At 43.7% G+C, this 12893-nt stretch overlaps 1 protein-coding gene across 3 annotated transcripts in view; it reads left to right on the top strand.

Annotated features, from left to right (window-relative positions):
- The window catches only part of LCTL (lactase like), a 55854-nt gene that overhangs the window by 27038 nt on the left and 15923 nt on the right, over positions 1-12893 (top strand). For 2 of the 3 annotated variants that reach the window (XM_073568901.1, XM_073568902.1), the window contains 4 exons: positions 2957-3052; positions 3372-3426; positions 9467-9628; positions 9757-10031. In XM_073568901.1, coding sequence (XP_073425002.1) covers positions 2957-3052; positions 3372-3426; positions 9467-9628; positions 9757-10031 — 588 coding nt within the window. The remainder of the gene's footprint in view (positions 1-2956; positions 3053-3371; positions 3427-9466; positions 9629-9756; positions 10032-12893) is intronic. The other variant, XM_073568903.1, reaches the window with a different exon arrangement.

The following is a 12893-nucleotide window of genomic DNA, read 5'->3' as shown; positions in this document are numbered from 1 at the left end:
AAGCAATGTAGCGTTGCTGACTACCTTCATTCGGAGCAGGTGCACATGTGGTGCGTGAGGTTTGGTAGTCCGTACATGCTTGCAAGTGCATGGTGGTTAAATGTTTAAGCATGCAACTGGTATTCCCTCGATTTTTTTCCCTCAAGATTTTTCCCTCGACTAAAGGTCTTTGCGCACATCTTACACATAACCTTTGCCTGATCATTAGGATTTTGTTCAAAAAAGTGCCACACTGCACTCTTCCTACTATGGAAGATATTTTGAGGCCTTGCACGCTGTGCTAATTTGACCGTCTGGCCAAGCTGTCCTGCAACTCTTTTGGTTTTTGTTACCCATTTTTGGACTGGTACGGGCCTGCCAGCTAACAGCTGTTGCGATGTTGATGCCTGCTGCGGATCCTCCTCCTCCTCTTCTGAGTATTGGCAGCGGCACCCTCTTCCCCCAATGGATGCCAATCTGGGTCAACTGGGTCATCCTTCACCTCCTCTTCAATTTCAAGTGCACCTTCCTCTGTGTCACCGTGTAAGGTGGTATAGTATGCGGGAAGGGGCACCTGAGTTTCATCAGGGTCAGATTCTGGCTCAGTACATTGTGAGGACAATGTAGTGCTGAGTGAATGTACCAGCAGAAAAATCTAGCTGTGGCTGTGCATCAGTGCACTCCATGTCAGATTCATCTTGGATTGGGGAATTCACGATTTGACTTGATAACCCAGGCATGGTATGTGAAAAGAGCTCCATGGAGTAATCTGTAGTGTGGCCTGCCGCAACCTTCACTTTTGATAGGGGTGAAGGACACAAGCGAAGGTGTTGTTCCTGACCAGGAGCCTCCACTGACGACTGACGTGCTTTTATTTTTTGAAACTTCAGAAGAGGAGGCGATAGAGCTGGAGGCTGTGTCAGCAATGTAAGCCAAAACTTGTTCCTGAAGCTCCAGCTTTAAAAGCGGTTTACCTACTCCCAGTAAAGGGAGCCTTCGAGGCCTTGTGGAGCCAGACGATGATGCAGGCTCAACACCTCCTGCCTTAGGTGCTATTGTGCTTTTGCCACTACCAGCAGATGCACCACCACCATCAGTACCAGCTGGCAACCCCCGCCGACGGTCACAGCCTCTTCCACCATACTTCCTCATTTTGGGAAAATGTACCCAAAATACCACCAGCTATATGGTACTGTAAAACAAGGTACAAGGTGTATATAGTATTGGGGAGAATTTGAATCTCCCTAGAGATTTTAGGAGGCTGAACAATTATCTCAGGCCCACTATAGATTACACCTCAATTTAACAGGCTGAAATTGGCTGGTGTATGACAAAGTACAAGGTGTAATAGTATTGGGGAGAATTTGAATCTCCCTAGAGATTTTAGGAGGCTGAACAATTATCTCAGGCCCACTATAGATTACACCTCAATTTAACAGGCTGAAATTGGCTGGTGTATGACAAGGTACAAGGTGTATATAGTATTGGGAGAATTTGAATCTCCCTAGAGATTTTAGGAGGCTGAACTATTATCTCAGGCCCACTATAGATTACACCTCAATTTAACAGCCTGATATTGGCTGGTGTATGACAAAGTACAAGGTGTACATGGTATTGGGGAGAATTTGAATCTCCCTAGAGATTTTAGGAGGCTGACCATGATGCTCTCAGTCCAAGTATGGCAGCAGGCAGCCTAATAAGCAGGACTGCTGCACACAAAAGTGTGGAAAAATGAACGCTTGGTAACTGTGCAGAAAAGAGGAAGAAATTTTTTTTTACTTTTAAAAAAGCAGTTTGCACAGCAGTGTGCAAACAGCAATGCAGCTATCAGGGAGCCTTATAAGGCAGCCTAATAACCAACAGAGCTGATGCACAAAAATATATCCTCCCCTGTCACTGCACACAAACTGTTGTGTTGTATAGTGAAAATCGCTACCAGCAGAAGCAGTTTTTTTTGTTCTTCTTCCCTGCCTAACGCTCTCCCTTATTCAGAATCAGCAGCTGCAACCTCTCCCTAATGCTAATATCGGCAGTAGTAAGATGGCGGTCGGCGTGCACGCCCTTTTATAGCCCCTGTGACGCCTCACAAAGCCAGCCAATCACTTGCATGCCCTTCTCAAAGATGGTGGTGACCGCTGCCCATGTCATCGCGTTGCCCACAGTGTGTGTCCTCCATCATTGGCTGAAAAAGGGCGCTGGTAGCATCATTTGCAACGCGACTTTGGCACTCTGGTCGCCGACCTCACGGCCGACCTCACGCTATGGTCGGGTTTCGTTTCATGAAACCCGACTTTAGCCGACCCGTTTCGCTCAACTCTACTCACCACTGTATCTCACTGCTCTGCACTACACCCATCTCTAGCTCCTCCCAACCTGGAAAACCCCTTATTTTAACTATGCTTACACTGGCACTCTCATTTCCTATCTCTATTGTGCCCCTTTAGACTATAGCCAATAGTATCCTATTCTACAGTTACCCTCTTATTTTATCCCTCACATCTTCCCCTATTCTTGTAACAATATCAAAACATACATTAGATGTAAAACCCTTATGCAATATAACATTCACAATACTATTATCAAGATACACGTAAGCATCGTTCACATTACTTGAATTTAACCGTACACGCATGGACATTGCAGGGAGATGCGTATGACAGCTCCTGTCACACCCTTACATAGCAGCAAGATGGAGAGATTTTGTGCAGTGATTAGTCATGAATGAGAGTCATCATAGTGGTCAGGACTAGATAGAAAGTAAAAGATTAAAAAAAGATTTAGTAAAATAGTCGTTCGACAACAAGAGCACTAACCATTAGTCACATCCCTCAGCAAGTACATGTGAAATGCTTTCCCCAGTTGCGCAGTACACAGGCATTTTTTTCCTATCACTTTATCATAATTCTCTCAGACATAACATTCGAATTCGTCACAGGTAAATGGCCCGTGTCACACAAAGTGTTGCTTTATCTTGTAGTCCGTCGCTGTTGAAGGATATGAAACAGGAGAACATGCACCAGGCCTAAAGCTAAGAGGAACTGGAGTATATAAGGCAGCCCACTACCTCATCAAGGTTCGTCACTGACTGTGTATTACTATATTACCCAAAGATAAAAGGCTAGAAAGAAATACATGAAAAATACTATATATATATATATATATATATATATATATATATATATTAATTAGCTGAAATCATTGTGTCTGTCACCACCTTATGCAGCTTTCCGAGAAGACAGAATAATGGTGGTGACAGATTGCTTTTAATTACACATAAGTCATATGGAAGACATTCATGTACATTTACATACTGTATACAAGGAAAATAATTTAACATCAAAATTACGAACTATGCCTTGGGCCTCTTTAAACCACATTTTTATATATTGCAGGCACATGCCAGAGTTTGGCACAGTTATGACAAACATTGGCGCGGCAAGCAGAAAGGTATGAACCATTTACGTTCCACTAAAAATTAACTGATCTCTTCTCACTAAATTACATAATATCCAAAGATCTACTGATAGGGAATGTAGATTGTGAGCCCCAATGGGGACAGTGATGATAATGTCTGTAAAGCGCTGTGGAAATAATGGCGCTATATAAGTGAGTAAAATAAATAAATAAATAAATATTTTGGTTAATAGAGCAGTAAAAGATGATGAAAGGCATAGATAAATTGTTAATAGGGACGCCCTATTTTAACAACCACAATGAAAAACTGGGGATTAAGCAGCGTATCACTAGTAACCAAACTTTCAAACCATTGTTCCCCGATTCCTGGCTTGCATTAATGCACTTTTATTTAAAGTTATTGGTGATTGTTGGAGGCACAAGTACTCTATTTCTTAAAGCAAATGTGTCAGCAGGAGTTTGCTAAGTAAACTACAGACATTGTCAGGTTGGGGCTGTTACACTGATTAAAACGATACCTGGGGTGAAGAAATCAGTCTTGTGGTTCTTGTGTAATCAATGTTAGAAGTATTCAGTTAATGATATGCCCGTGCTTTGGGCCGGGACTGTAGGCAGAGTCTTATCTTACTGATCTAAGCCAGAGAAACTAAGGAAAGACAAAGGAAAGATCTGCCCACAAGCCGCCCCGAAACACAGTCTGTCTCTATGATGAGGAATATTTGTGGCTGCAACACTCAGATCCCCACAGTACGACTGGTCCAAACTTAAGGCCCCGTCTCACATAGCGAGATCGTCAGCGAGATCGCTGAAACGTCACAGATTTTGTGACGCAACAGCGATCTCGCTACGCGTGACACATAGCGGCGACCGAGCCCCCACTGTGATGTCGCTGATCGTGCTCGAATGTCCTAGGCCATTTTTTGATCGCTGGTGTCCCGCTGACCAGCATGCATCGCTGTGTTTGACGCCGACGAGCGACCTCGTCGGCAACTCAGAACTCAGGGACGCAGGCGTGAGTCGTCAGAATAGCTGCTGTGTGACAAGGTCCCAATGACCGCCGAGGTTGTTATACGGATCACCGGATTGTTGATGCGTCGTTGAGTAGATCTGCCTGTTTGACAGCTTACTAGCGACCATGTAGCGACACACCAGCGATCTTTACCAGGTCGTATCATTGTCGGGATCGCTGGAGCATCGCTATGTGTAACGGGACCTTTAGACCTCAAAGCCCATTCATTAATACAGTCATTGTGGGTAAACAACTGTTTCAAGCATGTGATGTTTGTTCAAACTCATCTGTGTCACGTAACAGGTGGGGCAATATGAAAACCACATCTGAAACCAGATAGAAAGGGGACAAATTTACTGAATCTTTGCATTGTGTGTGGATCCTTAATTAAGAGTACGGATATGCAGCAGTCAAGGTGACTAATAAACGGGACATCATCCCATCAGATGTAATAAGGTCCTGTCAATCTGACACCTGACCACAGCCACAGGCTGATTTGGTCAGGCGACTGACAAGCCATCATCTCTTTCAGTGCTGACGGAGATCACCAAGTCAGCTGGGCAGCAGATTTTGGTGCTTACTAGCATTTAGTTTAATGATCCTTTGGGGTAAGTTCACACAGGGCGTTTTTGCAGCTTTTTTTATGCTAATTTTCAGCTGCTTTTTTCATTAGCAGCAAAGCCTTTGAGGTTTCAGAAATCTCATACACAGATTGTTTTTTTTGTGATCAGGATTTTGTGCTTTGCAGCATTTTTTAGACATAGAGCATGTCACTTCTTTCAGCGTTTTTCACACATTGACTTGAATGGATGGTAAAAAAAACACTGCAAATACTCTGGTTGACTTTTCTTGCAGCGTATTTGCTGCAGAAAAGTCAAGTACAGCCGGATGTGACATCACTCGGCACTGCTACATCTAGATGGCAGGCTGAATGATGATTCCATTCAGCCTGTCATCCAGCAGAGCGGACCCGAACCCCATTCACTTGAATGAATGGGGTTCGGATCAATACAATACAGTGTTTGACACACTGTCATATGCATGACAGAGCAGCAAACACAGCTCCTGATCGGAAGGGAAATCCTCCCCGCCAGTCAGAGAGCTGCGGTTCCCACGCTGTCAAAAGACAGCAGGAGCTATGATCGGAGGTATGAAGTTTACCTCCGGTCACTGGTGTCAGATGATGTACTGCTTCCATCATCTAACACCTACAGCCGCTAATTGCAGTGAGAGCAGGAGCGGGGGATGAGCGTATTCATCTGCCGCTCTTGCACTGTATGTGTGTATATATATATTTTAAAAAAAAAACAGCCTGGGGTCCCCCTTATTTTATGAACCAACCAGACGAAACTTATAGCTGGGGGCTGTAACCCTCAGCTGTCAACTTCAGCAAGATTAGTTCTCAAGAATAGAGGGGTCCCCACGCTGTTTTTTTTTAATTATTTAAATAAATACTTTAAAAAAAACCGTGTAGGGTCCCCCCATTTTTGACAACCAGCCTAACTAAAGCTCATAGCTGAGGGCTGATATTCTCAGGCTGGTAAGGGGACATTGATATAGGCCCCGCACAGCCTAAAAACAGCAGCCCGCAGCTGCCCAGAAAAGGGGCATCTATTAGATGCACCTATTCTGGAGGTTTGCCCCATTCTTTCCACTGCCCTGTAGCGGTGGCAAGTGGGGTAATGAGGGGTTAATGTCACCTTGCTATTGTAAGGTGACATTAAGCCTGCTTAGTAATGGAGAGGTGTCAATAAGACACCTATCCATTACGAATCCTAGAGTTCCTAAAGGGTTAAATAAACACACACACAATAATAGTCTTTTAATGAAATAATACACTACACATTTTTTCCATCTTTATTAAACTGCTATTCCAATATTAAAGCCCTCATTCTCCTGCAACAAAACTTAAAATAATAAACCAACAATATCCCATACCTGTCCGGCGTACAGTCATTCCCACGGCATAAATCCATCTCAGGGGGTTAATCAGTTTACAACCGGGAGCGATGCTAATGTGACTGCTCCCGGCTGTAAACTACTGGGGAATGACTGAGAAGCAGCGCGCACAGACTCAGTGAGTAGCGGTGACGTCACTCAGTAATGGTATTTCCAGGAGTCCATCATGACAGCACCACCAGGAGGTTGTCCTTCTTATCCTTAATAGGGACAGGAACAGGGACAGGTTAAATAGCCCCTCCCCACTAACACCCTTCAGTGATTTTCTAAAGTACAACACCAGGATGGATGCAACGCAATTTTATTGAACTTCCTTCTACACATGTTACATCACATATCAGACTGGAAGTCCAAGGGAGGGTATATAAGGGGTGCTGTCATGATGGACTCCTGGAAATACCATTACCGGTAGGACTAATTCCTACTTTCTAGGACGTCCCTCCTGACAGCACCACCAGGGGAATTACCAAATTACTACAACTAGGGCGGGATTACAGCCTGGAGGACTTTCCTCCCAAAGGCCGTTTGATGATTTGCCGTAACATTCAATTTATAATGTTTACAAAAGATATTAAATTTAGACCAGGTTGTGGCCTTGCATATCTGGTCCATGGATGCTCCCGCGCTCTCTGCCCATGAGGCAGAAACGGCTCTTAGAGAATGGGCCCTAAGGTTTTCTGGCGGGGTTTCCCCCGCCGACACATATGTTGCACTGATAGTTGACTTCAACCTTCTGGCCAGGGTAGCTTTCAATGCAGTCTTTCCTCTGTTTTTGCCTGCCATTTGGATAAAGAGATTAGAGTATACTCTTCAGTCTTTTGTGAGTTCTAAGTATTGGAGAACGGCTTTTTTAACGTCCAAGAGGTGGAGAGAGCATTCTTTCTCGTTGTTGTAATTCTGGCAGAAAGCAGGTAGTACTATTTCTTGACTGCGGTGGAAATCTGTAACCACCTTGGGAAGAAAGGCCGGATTTAATTAAGATGATGCAGTCTTCTTGAATCTTTAAATATGGATGCTCTATAGCCAGGGCCTGAATCTCCCCTATGAGTCTAGCAGTAGTTATTGCTACTAGGAAGAGAGTTTTGAATGTCACTGATCTTAAGAGGGCCTGCTCTAGTGGTTCATATGGATCCTTGCATAGGTCATCTAGGACTAAGCTGAGATCCCAAGGTGGTATCGAGCTACGGATTGTGGGTCTCATACGCTGTGTGGCTTTTATGAACCTCGCTACCCAGGGATGATTGGTTAGTGGAAAGTCAAAATCTGAAGCTAAAGCTGATACTTGTACTTTCAGCGTACTAGGCTTTAGTCCTCTGTCAAAGCCCGCCTGGAGGAAGTCGCGAATATGAGGAATATCTGGACCCTGGGTGACTGATACTGGCACTTTACATTGAGAACAGAATGTTTTCCAGATTTTCCGGTATATGGCTGAGGTTACCGGTTTTCTACTATTCTGCATGATAGATATTACTGGGTCAGAGAGCCCCTTTGATTTTAGGATCTCTGCCTCAGGATCCAGGCCGATGGCTGTAGCATCTCTGGTCTCTGATGTACTAGGATAGTCCAGATGGTAGATAAGTAGCCAAAATCAAGTTCCAAATAAATTCAAGCTGCCCTGCAGGCTTAGGGTGCATGAGTGTCAGCATGAATTATCTGATGACATGTTAATGTAATGAAAAGCTATGGCATAAGACCCAGGAGGACTCCACTGCTGACGAGAAATAAAAAGCTAGACTGCAGTTTGCTAAAATGTACGTGAGTAAGCCAAAAGCCTTGTTGCCAGATGAGATCAAGATATAGCTTTTTGGTAAAGCACATCATTCTACTGTTTATCAAAAACAGAATGAGGCCTACAAAGAAATATGGTGGAGGTTCAAAGATGTTTTAGGCTGTGTGCCCACGTTGCATTTTTTTTTAAGCATTTGCGCAGCATTTGTGCCGGATCAGACGCTGCAGAAACGCTTAAAAGAAGCTTCCCATTAAATTGCATGCATTTTTGGCTTTTTGTGCCAATGCATGCGCTTTTAAATGCTTAGAAAACGCTTAGCAGCTAAAAACGCAGCATGCTCATTATTTTCCGCATAGCTGAGCGTTTTTAGCCATTTCCAATGTTCCCAGAAACCGAGCGGGAAAAAAACGCATCAAAAACACAGTTTTTGAGCAAAAATCGAGCAAAAAATGCGCGGATATAAAACGCGCGGTTTCTGGGAAGGAGTCCGGTTTTCTACGCGTTTAAATACACTAACGTGGGCACATAGCCTTAAAGTTGTTTTGCTGCCTCTGGCACTGGGTGCCTTGACGATGTGCATGGCATCATGAAATCTGAAGATTACCAAAGAATTGTGAGTTGCAATGTAGTTCCCTATGTCAGAAAGCTGGGTTTGCATCCTAGGTCATGGATCTTCCAGCAGGACAATGACCCCAAACATACTTCGAGAAGCGCCCAGAAATGGATGGAAACAAAGCGGTGGAGAGTTCAGAGGTGGCCAGCAATAAGTCCAGATCTAAATCCCATTGAACACCTGTGAAGAGATCATAAAATTGCTGTTGGGAGAAGACACTCTTCAAATATGAGAGGCCTGGAGTAGTTTGCAAAATCAGAGTGGTCCAAAATTCCAGTTGAGAGGTGTAAGAATCTTGTTGAGGGTTATAGGAAGTGATTTATTCCAAAGGGTGTGGAACTAAATATTAAGTTGAGGGTGGCAACAATTTTGTCTAGCCCTTTTTTGAGGTTTTGTGTGTAATTATGTCCAGTTTGCATTTTTTTTTCCGCTTTTTTTTTGTGTTGCACCAATACACACAAGCAAAATAAAAGTGTATTACAAAACATGTAATTACAATAAATTTCTGTGAGAAATACTTCATTTTCTGGAACAATTTCAAGGGTACCAACACTTTCAGCTATGACTGTAAAGTTGGAAATAATATACTTTGCCTTGCCTATTTCTATTATGTTGTTTCCACAATTATAGAAATTTACCAAACTGAATATACAGTATGTAATATATAGAATGTAGAGAAATGCAGAGAGTATTGACCAATAAAATCAGTCCATTGTATTTGTTGCTTTGCATTTATTCTGTTTGTGTGTTTCCTCTTCTACAGGAATGATAGGGATCTCGCTGACTACAGAGTGGGGAGAGCCAGTAGATATCTCCAACCAGAAGGACATTGAAGCTGCAGAAAGATTTGTACAATTTAATTTTGGATGGTTTGCCAATCCTCTATACAATGGAGACTACCCACAGATCATGAAAGAATATATAGGCAAGTGAGCCCATCGGGAATGGGGCATTAGTCCGGCAAAGTTTGATTGTTCTGTTGGTTCAATTAGGAAACGGTTTATCAAGTATCAGCATTCCCACTGCCATGTATGATAAATCTCCTACTTTCAGGACAGAAGAGCATACAGCAGGGTCTGGGGATGTCAAGACTTCCTATATTTACCTCTCAAGAGAAGGCCTATATTAAAGGTACAAGTGACTTTCTTGGGGTAGGTCACTTCACCACCAGATATATCACAAGCAGAAACTTCCCATCCACACAGGGGCCAAGTTACTTCACAGACCGAGATCTGACAGAGTTGGTGGACCCCAAGTGGCCTGAGCCAGAGTCAAAGTGGCTATACTCTGTCCCATGGGGTTTCCGCAGACTGCTAAATTTTGTTAAGGTAATTTATATATGTTATTATTTCTTCACATCTCTAATGCAGTAAACATAATCCTTATTTTCAGCAATTTTTACATAAAGGTCTATTTAAGAAAAAAAACACAAAACAGGATTTTTTTCCCCCTGCAGGCTACCTACATATTTTAAAAAAGTAAAAATAAATTCCTATAGGAAAAGTGCCAAAAAAAAAACCTTTATAAGCGTTATCCATTTATTTGGCATTTACCGTATTTCTGCTTATAGAAGCTCAAAATGTAAAAAAAAAATGTTTTTAGCATAGCCTATGGCCAAATTACAGGTTATTATATTTGCATATAACGTCATATGAAGGATATAAAGTATTAAGTTGCGTACCGGTAACGGTATTTTTCGGAAGCCCATGACAGCACCACGAGAGAGGGGATCCGCCCTTCGGGAACAGGAAACCTACAGATACAAAAAGGCCTATTCTACGTGCAGATGTTATTGCTACCAAAAAGGCTGTCTTAAGTGATATCGTCTTTAGTGAAGCAGAATCCAGAGGTTCAAACGGTTTCTCTGTCATGGCTGTCAGGACTAAATTTAAGTCCCAAGGCATACACCTATCTTTGAGTATGGGTCTTGATCTGGTAACTGCCTTAATGAATCTCGCTACCCAATGGTTACCGGCAATGTCGCATGCAAATAGGGCCCCTAAAGCTGAAACTTGCACTTTCAATGTGCTAGTGGAAAGGCCCAACTCGAGACCCCTCTGGAGGAATTCTAGGATCTGTTTTACAGGTATTCCATCCCTGATATTAAACTCACAGGTGGACAGGAATCGCCTCCAGGTTCTAGCATATATACCTGTGGTGGTTTGTTTCCTACTTTTTAGGAGTGTATTGATTACATTTTCTGAGAACCCTCTATCCCTCAATAGTGTCCTCTCAAACACCATGCCGTCAAACGGAGTCCCGCTACTTGTGGGTGGTTGACTGGCCCCTGGTAGAGGAGATCTGGAAGATTCGACAGTACCCAAGGATCGCCTACTGACATGGTCCTCAACCATGCAAACCAGGTCCTTCTGGGCCAGAAGGGGGCAATCAATATGACTCTTGCCCCGTCTTCCCTGATCTTCCTCACTACCAGAGGTAGAAGGTTCAAAGGCGGAAAGGCGTAAGCCAGCGAAAAGTCCCATTTTATTAGGAGGGCGTCCACTGCCAGTGGATTTTCCCTGGGATTAAAAGGAACAGAAAGTTTTTTCCTTCCTGTTTTCCTTGGTGGCAAAGAGGTCCACCTCCGGTCGACCCCATTTGCGGACAATCTGATTGTAGATGTCTGAGTTTAAGGCCCATTCTCCCTGCCTTAGGGCCCTGCGGCTTAGAAAGTCTGCCTTCACGTTGTCTTTTCCGCTGATGTGGAGCGCGGTTAAAGATAGAAATTTTTTTCTCTGCTATCTGAAGGAGACGTTCCGTTATCCGCATCAGGGCGTTGGCGCGGGTTCCACCTTGGTGGTTGACATAGGCTACCGCTACCTGGTTGTCCGAAAGTATCCTCACATGATGGCCCTGTAGATACATAATGAGTTTTTTAATGGCCAATTCAATCGCCAGCAGCTCCCTCTGGTTAGATGAGATCTCAGCATCGGAGTTCCACTGTCCCTGTACCACTATGTCCCCCATATGGGCCCCCCAACCCCAAGGACTAGCATCTGTGGTTATTATGCGGGTTATCTGTACCACCCAGGGCACCCCCGAGGCTAAATTTCCGACATCGAGCCACCACCTAAGAGATGTAATAGTTGAGGGGCTTAGCAATACCTGACCCTGCAAAAAGCCCTCTAAGGTTCTGCTATTAACCAGGACGTCATTCTGAAGGGCCCTAGTGTGGAATTGTGCCCACTTGACCGCTGGGATACATGAGGTTAGGGAGCCTAACAAGGACATGGCCTGGGTCTATCGATTGCCCGAAGAACCTGCTGCTGTATCTGCTGTAATTTATCTACGGGTAACAGACACTGCTGGGTTTCTGAATTTAACAGCAAGCCTAGAAACTTCTGGACCTTTAAGGGCTGAAATCGGGACTTTTCGTAATTTATAATCCATCCGAGGTTCTCTAATCTGGACTTAGCCTTTTTAATCTGAGATAGACAATGGTCCACTGAATTTCCCACAATCAAAAAATCATCCAAGTATGGGATAACTAAGATGTCAACTTCCCGTAAATGAGCCATAACCTCAGCCACTATTTTTGTAAATACCTGGGGCGCTGCTGAGAGACCAAAGGGAAGGGCTCTATATTGATAATGACGGATTATACCGTCTATTGATACCGCCACTCTCAGGAACTGCTGGAAATCTGCGTGGATGGGCACATGATAGTATGCGTTTTTAAAGTCCACTACCGCCATAAAACACCCTTCAAACAGCATCTTTATTGTAGAACTAATGGATTCCATTTTAAAGGTGCGTTTAACCAAAAATTCATTAAGGAAACGTAAATTAATAATCGTTCTGAATGTTTTATCCGGCTTTTGGATTAGGAATAAGGGAGAGTAGAATCTTCCTCTCTCAGACTCTGGAACCTCTATCAGAACGTTTTTTTAGACAGGTTCAAGACCTCTGCTTCTAAAGCCGATTGCTCGAAGGGTGAAGACCTTAAGGGTGTTGGTTTAAAGGTATCCCGTGGGACTTGAGTGAACTCCAACCTGAGTCCGGTGGATATCACATTCCGCACCCAGTCACTATTGGTGACCTGTAGCCATGCTGGGAGGAAGGATGACAGTCTACCCCCCACGGGAATTGCTAGTCATTGGTTTTGTCTTTTACGCTCTCTCGACGAGCGTCTGAACATGAAGCCCGTACCTCTTCTCCTTCTATCCTCCCATCTGGGACGGTCTCTATTA

The sequence above is a fragment of the Dendrobates tinctorius genome, unplaced genomic scaffold, assembly GCF_039654945.1.
Source record: "Dendrobates tinctorius isolate UK_male_01 unplaced genomic scaffold, ASM3965494v1 ptg000022l, whole genome shotgun sequence".
Classification (NCBI taxonomy): domain Eukaryota; kingdom Metazoa; phylum Chordata; class Amphibia; order Anura; family Dendrobatidae; genus Dendrobates; species Dendrobates tinctorius.
Note: the sequence above shows the minus strand (reverse complement) of the source record. Positions and strands in the feature narration are given on the sequence as shown.